Genomic DNA, 20,759 nt, shown 5'->3' with positions numbered 1-20,759 from the left:
ATTATGAAAATAGTTTTGACCCCAGGAAGTATCTTAAGGACCCTATGGGGTCTGTAGAGTATACCCTGAGAACTATAAGATTAAGCACCCTGTAAAATAAATACTAAGTATAGGTGAACTAGGAAATAAGCATAATATATTTCCAGATTTACTAGAATTTGTGTACAATTCATCCTAGTAGATATGTCATGACTTCTTACAATTACTTGAGTCAGCCACAGCAGGCCATCCTGTTGGGAATGCACGGTCTTTGAACTTGGAGTCATCAGTCTCTGAGGCAAGCCTCAGAACCTGAGCAGAATCATGCATTTATGATGGAGTTCTCTTCATCTCAGTTACATGCTATTGCATCACTTTTGAATCTAGTATAAACATTCTATTTAGAAGCAGTTGCTACTGTGGCATCATTTACAGATGCGATTTCTCCTGTGCTGTCATATGCCAGCATAAACTCTATAAAATTGACTAAATATTAGAACTAAAACTGGCTGCAGTAATCTTTGGTGTTCTGCCCCGACTCCACTGACATTAGACCTTGAAGTTGTGTTACCATGCTGCTCATGTTGAAGTTAAATGCTAACTAATGCTAACTGTCGAAATTAACCTTGAAGAGCTGGAGCTACTTAATGTGCACCTGTTACCAAAACGCTCTCTGGCATCATCAGTTCTTAGGGATCTACTCTACTTTAAAAATACTGTCAGGATTCCCCTAAAAGGTGGATTTCATTCAAGAAGCTATGTAGCTTTTGGGAACTGGGACCTCCTTCATATCCTGGGCAGCTGGTTTAACAGCAATTAATGGAATTATATCATGATATATCATGACAGGCTTATAAAGATCAAAAGGGAGATAAAGGTGCCCTTAAATAATTATCTGGTTCTTTAAATTTTAGGTAAAGAAACCGTAGGCTGTTGGGATGACACACTGTATTAACTCCACAATTACTGTAAATTCTTATGTGGGCCCAGTACTACCTTCAAAGTCCATACAAGTCACTTCGCACGTTTTTCAATGCCTTTGCTATTAGAAAAGTTGGGGGAAGTAAAAGGAATTTTTATAGGCTATGGTGTAGAAGCACTGCTGAGAACCTCTGGCCAGTGTGGGTCGGGAAAATGAACATGAAGTACTGCACAAGTGGATTATATCAATGACTGTAAATCCTCAATTTTGAGACAAATCCAGAAGGTTAGATTGTAAACCCATTGTGTGGGGCTATTCCATGATCTGTTAATGGCTTCTAGTCTTCCAAAAAGTGATGGAGGAAAACAAACTGTAGTTTGCATCAATGGGTACATATTTGAACCCTAATCCTTCAAGGGGGTATAGCAACACTGTCTTGGGGAAGTAAAGCTATTAACACAGAGCTGATGATGCACAGGAGATGCTCTCCCCAGTACCCCTGCCCTTGTAATCCAATCTTGTGACAAGTTTCTCTCAAAAATACTTCCTTGTTTTTCAAGTGGTATCACTTGAACCATCAGGATCATTTAACCAACTTTTTTTTTTAAGCCCAACATAACTGTAACTGAGCCAAGTACATAATAGAAGAACATGGAAATGGATTTTCATCTCAAAAATACTTAAGCTGGGTGGGAGGAGAAATTCAGCTTTTATTGTTAGAATTTAATGGTTTCAAAGCACAACATGGTGGGACCATCATACAAAATTCCACTTAGTAAAGTTTTAGGTGGCCAGTGACTTTGTCAATTAGATCTGCTGGTCCTGGCCCAATTCCCAGCACAGTTCTAGAGCCTGGTGCAATTTGAGTACGTCCAGCATCTTGGATTAAACTTACAGTCAGTCCTAGCATTTTCGCATGGGTCAGTAATTCAACCAGAGTTTCTTCATCAGGGGCTTTGACCACTACTTTGGGCTGGCCACAGTATTCCCACTGTTTGAGCAATTCAGGGTTTCTCCTTTGAATTTGCTTGTAGGCAGAAACAGCAGCATGAGAGCACTGGGCAGCTACTTTCCCTTTTCCCATCTTTAAGTCATTTCGAACCACAAGAATCATTTTGTACTCCCCACTCTCTCCTAAGATGGATGCTTCACTTCCGGTCTCTGTGTCTGTCTTGCTCAGCGAGCTTTTGGGGATCATCCCAAAGCGTACGCGGAGGCCCCAGCCCAGGCACATGCCACAAGCAACTCCGGCAGCCAAGCTAAGTGCACCAGGATGAGCCAAATACTCCATTACCAAGGATTTGGAGAGCATCTTAAAGGAAAGGGAAAAAGTTATCACTATCTAGCAGTGAAAAGATACAGGCTTATTAGACAAAACACCTTGACAATATAAGCAGTAACATTTTAAAACTACATGAGTTATCCAGAAAAAAAGCAAAATATATTTTGGATCTTAATGTACTGTTTTTCTCCCCTGTGTATTCTAAAAGATTCAAGAATACAGGTAAAGCAGTTTAGGTCATTTTCAATCTCAACATAAGGAGTATCTATCTTTTTCTTGGATATAATAAAGCTCTGTTCCTCAGTCTTCCCTAAGTCTTGTAGAGAGGAAGGAAATATTCCATTTTACCAAGCTGTCTAAAGGACCCAAAGAAAACGAGAATAACTCATCCCTTCTCTGGCATACAGTGCTCATTTAACTGTGTCTTCATAATCCAGTGGTTCTCAATGGGGATGGTACCAACCCCTCGGAGAAGTTTCTGGCTGTCACAACAATGGGCCTGGAGTGAGGTGCACTGCTGACATTTACTCGACCTCAGCATAGAGTGCTAAAAGTCTTACGAAGTAAAGATTCGTCCCACTGGAAATTATAGGTGAAAAGTAAATTAACACCTGAGACAAGAACCCAACTTCATTATACATATGGACACAAAGTACGTTCTGCAAGGTTCTAATAGTCACTGAATTTACCAAAAGTATAACTATCATATAAAACAAAGGAAGATCATCCTGTCCTTTATATTTTAGAAATTTCTGTTCCCTCAGCAAAGCTGTTGATATTTGAGTCACCAATAAAACACCTGTTATCAGTCTACATTTGAGGCTGTTGGACTCATAATGCTTCCATGTACAGGCACAAACAACCATCAACGTCTTCTACCGAAAGAGTAAGCATTTATATATTGAAATGTATGGGCCATCATATTTGTGGTGCTTACAATAACCTTGATTATGCCTGCATAATCTACATGGCATATAGATGGCTGTCAAATTTCCTTTTCTCATTTATGTTAAAATTAGGACATTATATAAGTGTTTTTTAAATTGTATGGCAGGCAGACTGTGCAGTATTCAATATTTTATTTCAGTATTTTATTGAAATATATTATTTCAAATATTTTAAATGAGGATGGGGTGCCTGGCTGGCTCAGTCAGTGGAGCATGTGCCTTTTAATTTCAGGGTTTTGAGTTCAAGCTCCACACCAGGTGTAGCAATTACTTAAAAATAAAATCTTAGGGGTGCCTGGGTGGCTCAGTCGTTAGGCATCTGCCTTCGGCTCATGTCCTGATCCCAGGCTTGCATCAAGCCCCACAACAGGCTCCCTGCTCAGAGGGGAGTCTGCTTCTCCCTCTCACACTCCCCGTGCTTGTATTCCCTTTTTCTCCCTGTATCTCTGTCAAGCAAATAAAATCCTTACCAAAAAAAAAAAAAAAAAAAAAAAAAAAAAAATCTTAAAATTTCAAAAAATAAGTGAGAATAGCATAGGAGATATTAAATATTTTGAGATATAATACACATACTACAAAATTTCCCTTTTTCTTTTTAAAAGATTTTATTTTTTAATTTGACAGACAGATCACAAGTAGACAGAGAGGCAGGCAGAGAGAGAGAGGGGTAAGCAGTCTCCCCGCTGAGCAGAGCCCGATGCGGGGCTCGATCCCAGGACCCCGGGATCATGAAAGGCAGAGGCTTTAACCTACTGAGCCACCCAGATGCCCCCACAAACTTCCCTTTTTAAAGTGTACAATTTAGTAAAATTTTTAAAACATATCTACAAGGTTGTGCAACCATCACCACTATCTAATCCCAGAACATTTTCAGTGCCTCGAAAAGAAACCCCTGTACCCTTTAGCAGTTGCTTACCATTTTCTCCAACCCTGGGCCCCTGCCAATCACTAATCTATAGACTGCCTATCCTGGACATTCATATAAATCAAACCATACAATATGTAGCCTTTTGTTTCAAGCTTCCATCATTTAGTATGTTTTCAAGATTCATCCATGTTGAGGCATGTATGTTCATTCCCATGTTCTTAATGCTGCTCTATTTTGCCTTTCCCAATAGTCTAGATGAGGTGAAAGTCACTTAGACAAGAGAAGTGTCAATGAAAAAGGAAAGAAGTAGCCAAGGCACATCTGTATGATTTGGTGACTCACTGGAGGTCTGGTGATAGAAGAAAGGGAGAAGTTTAGAATGACCTGGATTTGAACAAATGGAGAACAGAGGTATTATTTACTGATGAAGAGATTTGTTTTGAAGTAGCAGGTTTGAAAGTAAAAGATAACTGAAATCAGTTTAGGATATATTATACCTGGTTTGACCAAAAGACATCCTGGTCAGAGATGTCAAGCAACAATAAAAAAGGATATACCATCTTAAAGCTCTGATGATAAGCCTAGGCCAAAAACAGAGATTTAAGAAAACATAGAACTGAAGTTACTGAAGTGGTGAAGTGGTGAGGCCATTGGGACAAATATACAGAGTGATGGAAGGGCTAAAACAGAATCCTAAAGAAATGAACATTGAGGGATCAAAGGAGAGTGACATGGAGTAGCCAGAGGTAGGAGGGTCACACACATTAAGTTGTCAGTACCCAGTTTATTCCTTTCACTGGTGTGACAACTGGTCACAGAGCTGTACTGACAGTACTTTATGGCTCTAGATGCCTGTGCAGTCAGAAAAAAAAAACCCAAAAAACATTAAATTCTTACTAAAACCTACATTATCTCATAATGCATCTATCATTTAGTTACTGCATGAGGTTACACATCAACAAGACTTCTCTCTGATAATCTAACCAGACTCCAAAATGAACAAATATTCAATTATGTAAAAATTGTATGTATAACCTCCATGTCAACAATTAGAAGGATTTTCTCCACCAATTTCTCGGTTGCAAAGTAACCAAATATCTTATATATCAGATTCAGGTACTATCTAAAGGTAACTGCATACATAGGACCTGTTATGTGTTGCATAACTTACTAAACCCTTTACTTCTATTATGGTCGTTGTGAAAATAAGAAAAAAGACATGAGCCTCATTATTAAAGACAAGAAAAATAAGGATCCAACAGAGAAGCTGCTTATCTGCAGTAACATAACTAGTAGAAGTGGTATAAAGAAACTCATCTGGAGATGATGACAGAAAACTTCTCATCATCTTAATTTTATCTAAAAACGGATATATACCAATAGGAGTCAGCAAAAACCAAAAGCAGAAAAAGTTCCAGAAATTACCAAGTTTATTGCTTCTCTACCATATCTTATGAGGTCTCTAACATGTTAATCCTAACATCTTTATTCTGTAGGATGTTCTAATCTCCTATTGGCCTGATCACATTATCATCTAACTCCTCCAAAAAGTGTTTGTCTATCCCCCTACATCCACTGCAAACATATCAATAAACCCAGTGCTTGTGACCACAGTAAACAACTATTCTTAGTCTCATGGATAATCCAGGGCAATGATGGCACTGCCAAACAAACATGTCCTATAAAACCCTCCTCCTGGTGCGTTCTCATTCCTCCACCAGACTAAGCTCCTTTCACCAATGCTCTCAATCCCAAGCCCTTTTGAACCACACTCCACCCATTAATCCCACTGCACTGGCTGTACCTTGGCCTTTCCAACCTAAAAATAAGCCTTTCCAAAAATCCTCTCTGACCTTTAAATCACTGCCTGACTTTTCCTCTTCCCTTTACCTCTCAACTTCTTTAATTACCTGCCTTCCTTCCCCACTCAACTGAAATCACTAAGGAATTAAGACACTTGCTAAATGCCAAACAGTTGCCTCCTTTTAGGCCTCATCTTGAGCTTTCCCCACAACTCACTGGTAACTTTTCTTTAGTTTCTTCCCTAAAATTCTTTAACTTTCACCCTATTATCATTCTACCTTTCTGATAGCTTTTTTCCAGTTTCCTTTAGCTCTATGTCACTCGCCCCTGATGTACATATTACCCCTGCTTATACAATTGGACCTCCTTTCAGTCTATACCTACATTGTCCAATATGGTAGCCATCAGTCAAACATAGCTATGTAGACTTAATTAAAACTAATTAAAAATTCAATTCTTCAGTTGCACTGAGCCACATTTCAAGTGTTCAACAGCTGGACAACTTCAAAGTGGCTAGCGGCCAGCCACTCTTTTAAGATCTAGAACATCTGCATGAAACAGTGATGGTCTATATACTCTCTTTCCATTCCATTGTGTACCAGGTACTGTTCTGGACACTAATGATAGAGCACTAAGCAAAACAAAGTCCCACTCTTAATAGAGCTGACATCTAGTAGGAGGAGAGAGACAAGATCGTGAGATATTTATTCTTAAACTGTCATATGCTGAGGACTCCTGAAGTCTCTCTTTGGCTCCAAACTTGAGTTTCCAGCTTCTGCTAGCATACTATGAAGTAGTCTCTGTGTCCTAAACTGAACTCAGTATCTTCCTTTCCCTCTCAAACTTCTTTCTTCTGTATTCTTGACTTCTGAGTAACCCTGGACTTTTTCTCCTCTGTCCTACCACATCCAGTTACCAAACCTTGTTGAATTTATCTCTGGTAAGCCTATCTCCTTACCTTTACTACCAGTGCCTAATTAATGATCTCTTGGCCCAAAACCTCCAAAATTAACTTCTCCAATTTATCTTTCCACATTTGCTTCATGCATGTTCTAGTTCAGCCTAATCCATCTGGCATTACAATTATACTTCTAAAGCACAAACTTGATCCTGTAATTTCCCAGCTCAAAAACCAGGGATAAACGCCTAAAGAATAAGACAAATCCCTTAGCACGAATTCAAAGCAATACACAGTTTTGGTTACAATCTACTTTATCCTTCTAATCTACTCTCCTGTTACACAGTGTACTCTCCAGCCACACCAAATTGCTAGGTCCCTTTAAAAAGCAATCTCTCCCCCCAAATTATTTTCTATTATTCTCCATCTAAATACACAGTCACAAACTCTTCAGCCACGAAGGCGTGATTCAAGTGACACCTGTTTCTGAACTCTTTATCATTCGTCAATCAATTATTTACTCCTTAGAACTGCTGTAGCAATTACACGTAAATACTGCACATCATAGTCTCGGTGTCCAGTGCTGGGGGGTGGGGTGGGGAGCGAAGGGTTAATCCGGTTAAAGGATTAAATATTTCGCTGAACACTTTGTGTTACACAGAGACACATTTTTCGGTCGTATTCGTGGAAACCTTTTCTCTTCTCGTAGGACTCAACAACTTCAGACACTGTGGGTATTCAGTAAGTACTCAACAGAATGTGAGGCCCGCGCGATATTTTCTCACATTCGGAGAGAGCGCACGGATGCTGCCTGAATGGAGGCTTTGCCTGGGAACCAGAAATTCTGGGTCCTTCTCCTTCCCACGATCTTAGTCCCTTCTTCCAAAGGACGGCTGGCAGAACAGGAACAGAGGCTCCAACGTCTACTTGGGCCGAACAGTCTATGGAGAAGATGAAAGGTTGGGGGAGGAGGTATGGAATGAGGTGGGAAGAAGCAGTCCACGTGGAGAGAGAATGGAGAACATCCCTCTCCTTAGCTCCGTGAAGGGCCGACTTACCTAGGGAACCTCCCCAACGCCTCACTCGCTCCTTCGCGTTTCTCCTTTCCGGTAGTGAACACGCTTCTACCCCGTGAGTTACCTCTTCCGGGACTCCTGGATAAGTTCCGGATCAAGAACCTCGAATCGAACAGTCATTCTTCCTCTCGCCCCGCCCACAGGTCCTCAATCCTAAACCCGAACCGAAATCCCGCGACGATCCGCTGAGGTTGCGAAAAGGAGAGGGGAACTTTTGTCTTTTGGAGGAGGTCCCCGGAGGGGGTGGAGGGGGGGTGGGTAACGGACCGGAAGTGACGCCTGTGAGTTCCGGTTGGCCGGACCCCAGCGGCGGGTGTGAGAGGCGGTCTCGAGCGGCTTGCAGGATCCTGAGATCCGGAGAAGCCGGGGTCAGAGCGGGTAGGTAAGCCAGCGCGTGGAATTGGGGACGGAAGCCTGAGACTATCCTCAGAGCTTGACTTCTTCCGCATCTCTGCCACTTAGACCATGCAGATCTGGGGCACCGTAATTTCGACTTCAGGCAGTGTTTTAGGGCGCTGCTGGCTCTGTGTCTCAGTCTGGCGGTAGCCAGGTTATCTGGGACACCTCTTCATGGTTGGCTACCAGTACAGTGAACCCATCCACGGGTTTCCTACCATTCGCTCTCATTGTCGCGGACTTGGAAGCTGTTCTAAGCTCTGTACAGTACTCATCTCTTCCTCCCTGGGCGTCTAGGACCTCAGAGTAAATGAGATCCTCGCTGCTGATGACCAAGCTGTTTCTCAGGACCTGTCAGTTTGACCTCCCCAACCACTGACATGGTAACACATGATATTAAACGTATTCGCTGCTAAACAAAATTCAGGCATGTAAGTGCCGTCTTAAGCGTCTGTGGCCAAGGGAATGGGGCCTTCGCTCCGTTGATCTTTTGCAAAGACCCCTCACGGATCTCCTACTTTATGAAGAGTAGGGTTCTCTTCCGCTTCCAAGTCCCTAACTGCCCCCGCCTCCACACCTTTTTCTTCTATTACAGTGGAGGTATTTGCAATAAAACCTGGAGGTCAGCCTAATCTCTAAACTTCCAGGAAGACATATGTGGCCCTGTGTCACGCTAAGATTACTTAATGACCTCCAGTAGGTTTAAACTATTATTATCTTTTGTTTTTTCTGCAAATCCATGCAAAAATCTCATATAGGTTCTAGAACTGTTTAGCTACCATGGCAAGACGGCTGCTTTTCCTAACTTATTAATGTTTTTCAATTCTCCTTTGAGGTTGATGTCAGAAAAATTGTAGACAAGACTACACTGATCTTCTGGAGAAGCTTGTACAAGTTTTTCTGGTGTTGTAATGATAGAGAATTTAATGTTCCTACAGCTACTGCCTATTAATTGTATTGTGAGCTGTGATTCTATTTATTTTTTTTTAAGATTTTATTTATTTATTTGACAGACAGAGGCCACAAGTAGGCAGAGAGGCAGGCAGAGAGAGAGAGGAGGAGGCAGGTTCCCTGCTGAGCAGAGAGCCCAGTGTGGGGCTCTATCCCAGCACACTGGGACCATGACCTGAGCTGAAGGCAGAGGCTTTAACCCACTGAACCACCCAGGCGCCCCATGAGCTGTGATTTTAGTCGTGTATTTTTAGCATAAGTGATAGTAAGAAATTATTTATTAGACAACATTTTATGCATTCTATAATGTGTTTTTATTGACCTTTGGAAGAGTGATGATGGTACCTAGACAAATGGGGCCTATTTGTATGGGTGTGAAATGACTCTATAGTAGAAATCTTTTATATTTTATTTCTTTGCCTGTATTACCTTAAAACATTAAAGCTCCCCCCCCATTGAGGGATATATCCTACTTGATTAATACAGTTTAATTTCTGTGATTTGCATTCTAGAATAATGATTGATAGGTTACCTAACTTTCTAAGGTGGTCTGGATTGTGTTGGTAAAATACTGCTTACTTATTTCAAAGGATTGTCACAGTGATTAAGTGAGGTGGGAAATGGGAAATCACTGTAGAAATGAAAATACGGTGATGTTAGTTTACTCTGAAAACTGGAAATATATCAGTGCGGAATTCTGTTGCTTGTATCATTTCACAGTTTTAAGTTTTATATTAAGTGTGTTATTTATCTGAAAATATCACACACTTTCCTGAGATGATCTTTGTCCTACTTTTGAACCCAATAAAAGCTACCTAGGAATAGCTTGATACTATAACCCATTGATTAGTCACCATGGTTAATAAGTAGGTGACTGGAAAATGAATATAGTTTTGCATTTGGGGGTTTAAATCTGATCTTTGTTGGTCATTGTGTATTGTCACTTAAGAATTTCCAAGCACAGGGACGCCTGGGTGGCTTATTGGATTGAAGCCTCTGCCTTCAGCTCAGGTCATGATCCTGGGGTCCTGGGATCCAGCCCCACGTCGGGCTCTCTGCTCAGCAGGGAGCCTGCTTCCCTTCCTCTCTCTCTTCCTGCTGCTCTGTCTACTTGTAATTTCTGTCAAATAAATAAAAATCTTAAAAAAAAAAAATTTCCAAGTACAGAGGAAGGTGCTTATATATAGTTAACTAATGGTTAAAAGTAGCCTTGTTTACATTATTAAGTAAAAAAAACCCTGTCATTTTACTGATACCCATTGAAAGCAATATTTGGAATTAGAATCAACCTCTGTGAACATATAATTGTATTCTTCCTCAGCAGCAATCAGTAATTGGCTTGCCTGAGGTCATATGATTTAGGTAGTACCAGAACCTGAACTGGAATTGAGGTCCCAAGTGTTCTTTCTGTTCTGCTAAGGTTGTCTCCAGGCATCTCTTTATAGTTTGGAAATATTTCCTGGTTTGCATGAAAATGATTGCTTTCATGTGTTAAAGGTATTTATAGGTATACATGTTTCCCCTTTTTAGCTTATTTAGTCTTGTAAATTCTAAGAAAACAAAAACACTGTGCTTGGCAGTATTTGCAGTGGAATGGAATAAGGAAAGAAAAAAAAAATTCTGTTCTTCAGAAAAGTTATTCTGAATTCATACTTCATTACTATCAGATATCAAGGTGTCTTCTTTCTGACAAGTGGAAAAGAGTATCTTTGTTACACGTCTCTACTGAACGAATGTTGTTGGTAATACGTAGGAAACTGTATTAATTTCTTTGTTCCTGCTAAAAAAATTTCCCCCAGTTCTTTGTAATTTTAATATTCTGTTATATTAATTATATGTTAATCTGTAGAGTCATTTCTGTATTTTATTTTGGGTAGATAGCCACTGTAGGAATCTCTAACTCTTTGTCTTAATAAGAACCGTTTTGCTCCTACTGATTTCACAAAACCTGTTTAGTCTATCTCCTTTATTGGAGATCAGAGAGCTAGATAATTATTATCACTGCTCTTTTGCCCAGTGCTCTTTGTTGGTGTCTCTTTCTTTCTCTTTGGTATAGAAATAAACACTAGAGTACAGGATCTTTACTAACCTCAGAAACAAATTGGATGAGTTAAGTGATTGTTGTTGTATTAGTTAATAATCTGCCTTCACAGACTTGCAGATACTTTGAGGGGTAAACTTTTAAAGAGTTTATTGCTTCAAGAAACTCTGGTAAAGGGGTGCCTGGGTGGCTCAGTGGGTTAAAGCCTCTGCCTTCGGCTCAGGTTATGATCCTAGGGTGCTGGGATAGAGCCCCACATCAGGCTCTCTGCTCAGCAGGGAGCCGTCTTCCCTTCCTCTCTCTGCCTGCCTCTCTGCCTACTTGTGGCCTCTGTCTGTCAAATAAATAAATAAAATCTTAAAAAAAAAAAAAAAGAAAGAAACTCTGGTAAAGCAGCTTTGTATAGGGTTTGCCAAACTGATACTATGTATTATGTAAACGCTCTGTAAAGCTCATTTAAAAATATTATGTTCCTTGAAGGTTTTGGAAATTTGAACAGGTGATACTTTTCTGTGTCAGATAAAAGATTAAGCCATTTAAAGCTTAAGGCATTTTTGAATTAAGCAAGGGCAACCCACTGAGTAATCTTATCCCAGCTTAATGGTAATTGCTGAAGAGTTTGCGGTATTCAGAGATACATAGTCTTTTCAGTAGTTCATTGTGATGTTTTCTCTTGTTCTTGAAGTTCTTTAATCATAAGCTTGGTCTCTATGGATTTTTTTGGAAGGACTAGATAGATAGTGTTAAGAGCCAGGACTAATAAGCTAGATTGCCTTGTTTCAAATTCCAGCTCTTACTGCTGTGCAACCCTTGGGCTAGTTACTTGACCTCTTTCCGTCTCAATTTCCTCCTGGACAATGAAGTCAGTACCTTTACTGTTAGGGTTAAATGAATAGATTTAAGTGAAGCATTCGGAATGGCATGTAGTTAACAATGACTGTTACCATGTTACCATCATGTAGTCTGCTGAGCAGTTGCTGAGAGAACTCTTTCCCAGTCCTTTTTGAAAGCATATCTTTTCATTGCTGCTACCTTAATCATTGTTTGCTCAGTATTTTTGTTTTGTTTTGTTTCAAGTTTTTATTTAAATTTTAGTTAGTTAACATATAGGGTAATATTGGTTTCAGAAGTAGAATTTAGTGATTCATCACATATATATAGTGTTCACCAAAGTGCCCTCCTTAATGCCTTTCACCCATTTAGCCCATTCCCTGCCCACCTCCCTCCATCAACCCTCAGTTTGCTCTCTATAATTGAGTCTCTTATATTTTGTTACCCTCTCCTTTTTTCCCCTTCCCTTTGTTCATCTGTTTTGTTTCCTAACTTCAACATGTGAGTGAAATCATACGGTATTTGTCTTTCTCTGACTTATTGCACTTAGCATAATACACTCTAGCTCCATCCATGTCTTTGCAAAGGTCAAGATTTCATTCTTTTTGTTGGCTGAGTAATAATCCGTGTGTGTGTGTGTGTGTATGCATGCACCACATCTTTATCCATCAGTTGATGGACATTTGGGTTCTTTCCATAATTTGGCTATTGTTAATATGCTGCTATAAACATCAGGATGCATGTTGTTTAGTCAGTTTTAGTGAAGGTTCAGTAAATAAATATATATACATTTCATTGTGTGTATATTTTACAACATATATGAGATTCTTTTAAAAAATGATATATTCCTGTGGGCTATTCTGTCAACCTTTTTATATTATTGTTAATAGTTCACATTATTTGTGTAAGCCATAACGGAATTTGAGATTGAAATTTGAGAATTTGATGTTTAATGATATTTTCTAGCACTTACTTTCTTTGTATGGGAAGATTATTCTGCAATGACATCTATTGCCATATCTGTTCATTCATCCAGTCAGTGAGCAAAAGTCTTATATCTTGGTCCTTTACCAGGTTTTGGGGGGGAAACAGTGGGAAGAAAAGACATATTTTAGTTGGGAGCCTAATAGAGAAACAAGTATTTCAGTCGGGAACCTAACAGAGTAAAAAGTAAATACAAAAATGAAAGAATAAACACAGTGTAATAAATATTATGAAGTAAAAAAGGGTCCCGAGTTAATGCGGATATGTGCCTTTTTGAGACTCTAGTACAGTATATTTGGAATATAGCAACCTGAAATGAGGTAGGAGACATATTCATGGTCCACGTTATATAGAATTTTGCAGGCCATGGAAATGAATTTGGATTTGATTTTGACTGTAATAGGAAGTCGTTCTACAGTTTCAAGTAGGGGAGTAATAGGATTTATAAGAAGTCCACTCTTGTTTATATGTGAAGGATGAATTGAAGTGGACAAGAATAAAAGTAGAAAGAGAAATTAGGAGTCCATGGCAGTAATCTATGTGAGAGATGAAGATGGCCTGGACCCGAGTGGTGACAAAAAAGTGGAGAGCTGTAGGTGGATACTAAATATATTTGAAATAGGACTGGGTCCTGGATTAGATGTGATGAGTAGGGAAATGAGAAGAGTCAGGAATGACTATGCTTCTGGATTTAGTAACGGGGTGGATGGTTATGCCAAGAACTGGGAAAGGGAAGATTTGGGGAGACCAGGTTTGTTACAAAAGGGGGGATGGGAATAAGGAAGAAAGGACATGTTAAATTTGAGATGCTTAGGAATCATCCAGATGTGTTGTAGGTTTACAGATCTAGAGATTAAGACCAGAGATATAAATTCAGGCTAGTATTTTAAACTACAGGACCAGAAAAATCACTTGGAGAGACAGGGAATAGGAGAGGGCCCAGGTTAAGTAAAAGAGAACTGGCAAAAGGGGTCCAAGGAGTGTGTGAAGAAAGAATGATCAGAGGGACACCTGGGTGTCTCAGTCCATTAAGTGTCTGCTCAGGTCATGATTCCAGGTCCCTGGGATTGAGTGCCACGTTGGCCCTTTACCTGCTGCTCCTCCTGCTTGTGCTCTCTCTCTCTCTCTCTCTGACAAATAAATAAAAAATCTTTTTAAAAATTATTTTTCTTTATTCTTATTTTTTTAAAAGATTTTATTTGAGAGAGAGAGAAAGAGACTGATAGAACAGGAGTGGGAGGAGAGGGAGAAGCAGGCTCCCTGATTAGCAGGGAGCCCAATGCGGGGCCTGATCACAGGCCCTTGGGATCATGACCTGAGCCGAAGGCAGACGCTTAACAGACTGAGCCACCCAGGCGCCCCCAAAAATCTTTCTTTTTTTTTTTTTTAAAGAATGATCAGATACACAAAACTGATAAAGGTGGTTATACCTAGCAGGGAGTGTACTAGGTGAGGGACTGAGGGAAACACGATTTTTCATTTTTTTCATCTATATATACACACATATACATATATATGTGTATATAGGTATAACATATGTAAAGCATGTGAAAGTTTTTACTTATTCAGAATTCTTTCAAGAAAGGGTCAGCTCTGGGATGCCTGGGTGGCTTAGTCAGTTAAGCGTCTGCCTTTGCCTCAGATCATGATCCCAGGGTCATGGGATTGAGTCCCACATTGGGCTCAGTCCTTTGCTCAGCAAGGAGCGTGCTTCTCTCCATTCCTGCAGCTCCCCTTGCTTATGTACTCTCTCTCTCTGACAAATAAATAAATACAATCTTTTTTTTTTAAAGATTTTATTTATTTACTTGACAGATCACAAGTAGGCAGAGAGAGAGATGGGGAAGCAGGCTCTCTGCTGAGCAGAGAGCCCAATGCAGGCTCTATCCCAGGACCCTGGGATCATGACCTGAGCTGAAGACAGAGACTTTAACCCACTGAGCCATCCAGGTGCCCCAAATAAATAAAATCTTTTTGAAAAGAAAATGAAAGAAAAAAAGGGCCAGGTCTGTCAAATCTTGCTCTACGGTTAAATAGATCAAAATCCGGTGAAGTTAAAATTGATGATCTGACTAACCACTTCCATATTGTTGAGTCCGGTTCTTTCCAGAAACTCTCAAGTCTCCACATTGCAAAAAGTATTTAATCAAAGAGAATATGCAAGGTTCTTCTGCCCCTTACTAGTTTTTAAGATCTGTTTATAGGAGATTTTTAATACTGCTTCAGTGGGACAAAAGAACTTTCCTTAAATTTTTTTATTAAATAATCATAGGGATATCACTATATTTTGGAACTAAATTGTTACATAGTAAAGTATACTGGATAAAAATGGTATCTCATTGTGACGTTGATTTATATTTTTTTGATTGTCAGTGAGATCAAGTCGGTATCTTCATCATCAGCCATACATATGTCCTCTGCTATGCCTCTTTATGTCTTTATGTCTTTTGTCTGTTTTGCTTTTGTAGGGTTAACTTTTTCTTTTTTTTTAAAGATTTATTTATTTACTTATTTATTTGACAGGTAGATCACAAGTAGGCAGAGAGGGAGGCAGAGAGAGAGGGGGAAGCAAGCTCCCTGCTGAACAGAAAGCCCGATGCGGGGCTCGATCCCAGGACCTTGGGATCTTGACCTGAGCCGAAGGCAGAGGCTTAACCCACTAAGCTACGCAGGCGCCCTGGGTTATCTTTTTCTTAATATTTTTAATTCTTTATATAAGTGACCTACTTAGTCCTTTTCAGTTATGTGTTTCTCTGGTTTATCTTTTCACTTAAGATACCTTGTAATGAATTTGAGCTTTAATTTCAGTGTTCTATTTATTAGTCTTTTCCTTATGGGTAGCTCTATTTTGTGTGTCTTAAGAAACCATTCCCTATCCCAAGGCAAAAAGGTATTTATATTTTCTTCTAGAAGTTTTGCTTTTCTACTTTTAAATTGTTAATTCATTTGGAATGGAATTTTGTGCATGGCTCAAAGTAGTAATCCACTTTTTCTCTCCTTATATGGATAACCAATTTGAATAACCTCTCCTTTCCCTACTGCTCTGTCTTGCCATAAAGAGTTCCAAAAATACAAAAATCTTTTGAAATGCCCATTTCTTATATTTCTTGGTTGCTTTCTCTATTTCCATACCTATACAAAACAACCTTCATTCTTTATTACTAGTGTGTGTGTGTGTGTGTGTGTGTGTGTGTGTGTAGAGAGAGAGAGATACTCTGGACACAAGAACTTTGTCAGATACATGTATCTTGCAAGTATTTTCTCTCATTCTGTGGCTTACCTTTTTGGTTTTCTTAACAATGTTTCAAAGCACAAAAGTTTTAAACTTGGTAAAGTCCAGTTTATCAATTTTCTCTTTTATGGTTTATGCTTTTTAAATCCTAAGAAACATTTTTGTCTACTCCAAGATTGCAAAGATTTTCTCCTGTTTTTTTTTTTTTCTTAGAAGCTTTATAGTATTCGTTCTTAGGTTTAGTTCTATGATCCATTTCAAATCAGTAGTTGCGTTTGAGAAATAAGGGTCGATGTTTACTTTTTCATAAGAATATTCAGTTATTCTAGTACTATTTGTTGAAAAGACTTTCACCATTGAATTGACTTTCTTTTCACCATTGAATTGCTGCGTACCTTTGTTGAAAATTAACTGACCCAGTATATGTGGGTCTAGTTATGTACTCTCTGTTCTGTTCACTGATCTATGTCTGTCCTTTTGCCAGAACCATACTAATCAGTACTCTAGCTTTATAATAAATTCCGAAGTCAGTTGTGCAAGTCTTACAACTTTGTTCTTTAACCAAATTGTTTAATGTATTCTAAGTTCTTTGCATTTCCATATAAATTTGAATCCACTTATCACTTTTGATTTTTAAAAAAGCTTTCTTAAGAAGTTCTGGGTGGCTCATTTGGTTAAGCATCTGACTTCTGCTCAGGTCATGATCTCAGGGTCCTGGGATCCACTGAATATCATCAGCTCTGCACTCCGCGGGGAGTCTGCATCGCCCTCTCCTTCTCCCTCTGCCACTCCCCCTTCTCCTGCACTTGCTTTCTCACTCTTGCTCTCAAATAAAATCTTTAAAGAAAAAAAAAAAAGAGTTTGCTTGAGATTGCATTAAACCTATATATCAGTTTGAGAGAAATTGTCATAATGACAATATCAGGTTTTTCAAATAATGAACTTGGTATATTTCCCCATGTGTTTAGACCCTCTGTAATTTCTTATTTTTTTAGAATAGGTCTTTTACGTATGTTGTTAAACTTACCTCAAGTATTTTATGTTTTAGATGCTGTTGTAAATGAAATTTCTCAAATTTAATTTTCTAATTGTTTATTCCAGGTATTTAATAGAAAGAGTGTTGGTTTGACCTTTAATCTGTGACCTTGCTAAATTCATTTATTAGTTCTAGTAGTTCTGAGCATTTTTCAGTTTTCTCTTATTTTGACCCATGAGTTTATATTTAAAACTGTGTGCATTACTTCTAAGTATGTACAAATGTTACATTTTTGTTACTCAAGTTTGACATAATTTTTTTAAGCTTTTATTTGAGAAAGAGTGTGTGTGGGTGCAAGAGCATGTTGTGGGGGACAGGTTCAGAAGGAGAAGCAGACTCCCGCTGAGCAGGGAGCTGGATGACGTGGGGCTCAATCCCAGGACCCTGGGATCATGATCTGAGCTACCCAGGCCCTCCTTGTTTGACATAATTTCTGAGTTTTCAGAGAATGTAATCTATGATGCCCATTCTTTGGAATATGTTAATACTGGTTTCTTAGCTTAATCATAAGTAGCATATGAAAAAATTTGTGTTTTCTAAATGTGAGATGTTGAATTTTATATGTATCTATTCCTACATTAGTTTTTAAGGAAATTTTATTCTTTTTTTTCCCCCAAAGATTTTCTTTTTTTTTTTTTTTTTGAGAGAGAGAGCGGGCTTGCACATTAATTGGGGGGAGGGGCAGAGGGAGAAGCAGACTCCCTTCTGAGTAGGGAGCTGATCAGGGACTCTATCCCAGGATCCTGGCATCATGACCTGAGCCAAAGGCAGATGCTTAACCAGCTGAGCCACCCAGCTGCCCCCCACATTTTATTTCTTAATTGTATCGTTAAAATCTTTTATCATTGCTTAACATTGTTTTTGTTTGCTTGAAATACCAGTAACTAATAGTTGTTTTGAAATCTCCTAGTATAAGGTTGGATTTATCCATTGCTCTGGGTATTTTTAACAATTTTTATGTTCTAAATTTTGATGCTATATTGTATTGGTGCTTTCAAATTTAGAATTGTTCTGTCTTCCTACTGAGTTAAATCTTTTTTATCATTATGTTCGCTGTCCCTAATTATGACCTCTATCTTTTGTCTTATTTTCAGCTTTTTTTTTTTTTAAGATTTTATTTATTTATTTGACAGAGAGAGACATGGTGAGAGAGGGAACACAAGCAGGGGGAATGGGAGAGGGAGAAGGAGGCTCTTTGCAGAGCAGGGGGCCCAATGTAGAGCTCAATTTCAGGACCCTGGGATCATGACCTGAGCCGAAGGCAGCCGCTTAACGACTGGGCCACCCAGGCATCCCATTTTCAGCCTTTCTGTGTCCTTGTAAAAAATCATGGATTTTTTAAAAAATACAATTTGCAACCTTTTCAAAGTGACAAACTGTTATTGTTTAATTACTGGCATATTTGGACTACTTGGACTTTTTCTATCAAGTACTATTTTGAAACTCCCCAACTTTAGGACATGTTAGCTCTCATCTTTCTCTTCCAGAGTTATATGTCATTATCCAAATTGCAATTCTTTTTAAAATTATCGTTACAGGGGCGCCTGGGTGGCTCAGTGGGTTAAAGCCTCTGCCTTCGGCTCAGATCATGATCCCAGGGTCCTGGGATCGAGCCCCGATTCGTGCTCCCTGCTCAGCAGGGAGCCTGCTTCCCCCTCTCTCTCTGCCTGCCTCTGTGCCTACTCATGATCTCTATCAAATAAATAAATAATATCTTTAAAAAAATAAAATTATTGTTAAAGACACTTATTATTTTAGACAATACTTGGTTAAATACCCTTACTTATTGGCTACTATCAATGTCTATTTTATTGGGCACACAGTTACAGACTATTTTATCTGAAAACTGACATTTTTCCATTGTTTTTTGGCTTTTATGTTGCTGTTGAGAATTCTGCTTTCATTCTAACTGTTCTTCCATTTATATTTTTTATTTATTTTTATTTTTTAAAAGATTTTATTTATTTGTTTGAGAGAAAAAGAGCGAGAGAGACAGAGCACATGCAGGCGGATTGGCAGAGGGAGAAGCAGACTCCTTGGTGAGCAGGAAGCCTGACGTGCGGCTCAATCCCAGGACCCAAAGACATCATGACCTGAGCTGAAGGCAGACACTTAACCATCTGAGCCACCCCAGCACCCCAGTGTTCTTTCCAGCAATCCGTCCTTTCTTTCCAACTTCTTTCAAGATTAAGACCTCTTTACTTTAGTGTTCTGCAATTTGATTGCAGTTTTTCTGGGTGGGATTTATTTTTATTTGTTCTACTTGGGATATATTTTACTTCCTAGATTGATGCACTCATTTTCGGAATTTTTAGGTCTTTATCCTTTTTTTTTTTTTTTTAAGTTTTTATTTATTTGGCAGAGAGGCAGGCGGGGCTGGGAGCGGGGGTGGGGGGGGAAGCAGGCTCCCTGCTGAGCAGAGAGCTTGATGCGGATCTCTATCCCAGGACCCTAGGATCATGACCTGAACCAAAGGCAGAGGCTTTAACTCACTGAGCCATCCAGGTGCTCTAGGTCTTTTTCTTTTTGAATTTACATTTATCCCATTCCTTATATTCTTCTGGGATTGCAATGAAAGAAATAATAGACCTTCTCATTCCGTCCTGTGTCTCTTATTTGCTTATATTTTCCATCTTATCTCTGCTGCGTTCTTAATAAATTCCCTGGGTAGCTCATCCAGTTCACTTCATCTGTGTTTGATCCATGCATTTAATCCATCCGTTGGCTTTTATTTTCAACAGTTATTATTTCTAAAAGTTCCATTTGCTTTTCTTTCTTTCATAAGGTGTATTAGTTTTTATCATGTGTTCATCTTTATAATTGCATCTTTTGTTCTGTAAACATTATATACATAGCTATTCTATAATACACTTAATCTGTACTTGAATCTCTGATATCTGTTTTCTTGTCCTGAAGAGGTAGGGGATTGGTGGGGTCATTTGGAGGAGTCTATACTGCTAATGGCTTGTTTCCTGAACTTTTGTGAGTTTATTGATTGATCTTATTGTGTTGGAGTCCGGCAGACCTAATTTACAAAGAGGGTTTACTTCTACTTCTGCTGAGAGCTAGAAAGGCACCTCTGATTTGGGACTACATCAGTGGCCTTTGTGGTGTAGCCCAGGAAATATTCTCTGCCTTTTTTGGGTCTCCTGCTGGACCTAGGAATTAAACTGATACAAGACATATTAATAGGAGAAAAGCATACAAACTTTACTTATTTTTTTACATGTAAATGGGAGCCTTCACAAGAGAATGAAGACCCCAAGAAGTGACCAAAGCAGGACGCTTTTATACCTTTTAGACCAAGAGCAATGAATTTGTGAAGAATTGACAAAGAAGTTTGATCTAGAGGTAGTAAATGGTGAAGAAATATCTAGGAAGATAAGGGTTAATATGACAAAGTTTGTACAGGTTTATCAGCCCTAAGTTCCCATCTCTGGTGATAAAAATGTCTTCCTTCCTCCTGGTAAAGGGAGGGTACCTTTTACACGGAAGTTCTCTTTCTTACTTTCA

The 20,759-nt window shown here is 39.1% G+C and overlaps 2 protein-coding genes across 6 annotated transcripts in view; one reads left to right on the top strand and one right to left on the bottom strand.

Moving 5' to 3' along the window:
- Positions 1 to 1,593: 1,593 nt before the first annotated feature.
- On the bottom strand, positions 1,594 to 7,974 carry PTRH2 (peptidyl-tRNA hydrolase 2). 4 transcript variants are annotated; one of them, XM_032871905.1, is made up of 3 exons: positions 7,758 to 7,840; positions 7,485 to 7,640; positions 1,594 to 2,213 (listed from the first exon to the last, which is right to left on the bottom strand). In XM_032871905.1, the coding sequence occupies exon 3, from the start codon at positions 2,211 to 2,213 to the stop codon at positions 1,674 to 1,676; it is 540 nt and encodes a 179-aa protein (XP_032727796.1). In that variant the 5' UTR covers positions 7,485 to 7,640; positions 7,758 to 7,840; the 3' UTR covers positions 1,594 to 1,673. The 4 variants fall into 4 exon arrangements, with proteins under 4 accessions (XP_032727796.1, XP_032727799.1, XP_032727797.1 ...); XM_032871908.1 differs by having other exon boundaries at positions 7,502 to 7,640; positions 7,758 to 7,834; XM_032871906.1 differs by lacking the exon at positions 7,485 to 7,640 and having other exon boundaries at positions 7,840 to 7,974.
- A 59-nt stretch (positions 7,975 to 8,033) lies between these two features.
- Positions 8,034 to 20,759, top strand: part of VMP1 (vacuole membrane protein 1) — a 137,697-nt gene continuing 124,971 nt past the window's right edge. The window contains exon 1 of one of the 2 annotated variants that reach the window (XM_032871901.1): positions 8,034 to 8,153. The gene's annotated coding sequence lies outside the window, so the exon portion shown is untranslated. Of the gene's footprint in view, positions 8,158 to 20,759 lie in introns of both variants that reach the window. The other variant, XM_032871902.1, reaches the window with a different exon arrangement.

This window comes from Lontra canadensis, unplaced genomic scaffold, assembly GCF_010015895.1.
Source record: "Lontra canadensis isolate GAN:19392208 unplaced genomic scaffold, GSC_riverotter_1.0 scaffold43, whole genome shotgun sequence".
Taxonomy (NCBI): Eukaryota; Metazoa; Chordata; class Mammalia; order Carnivora; family Mustelidae; genus Lontra; species Lontra canadensis.
This window is presented reverse-complemented; position numbering and strand designations above follow the sequence as displayed.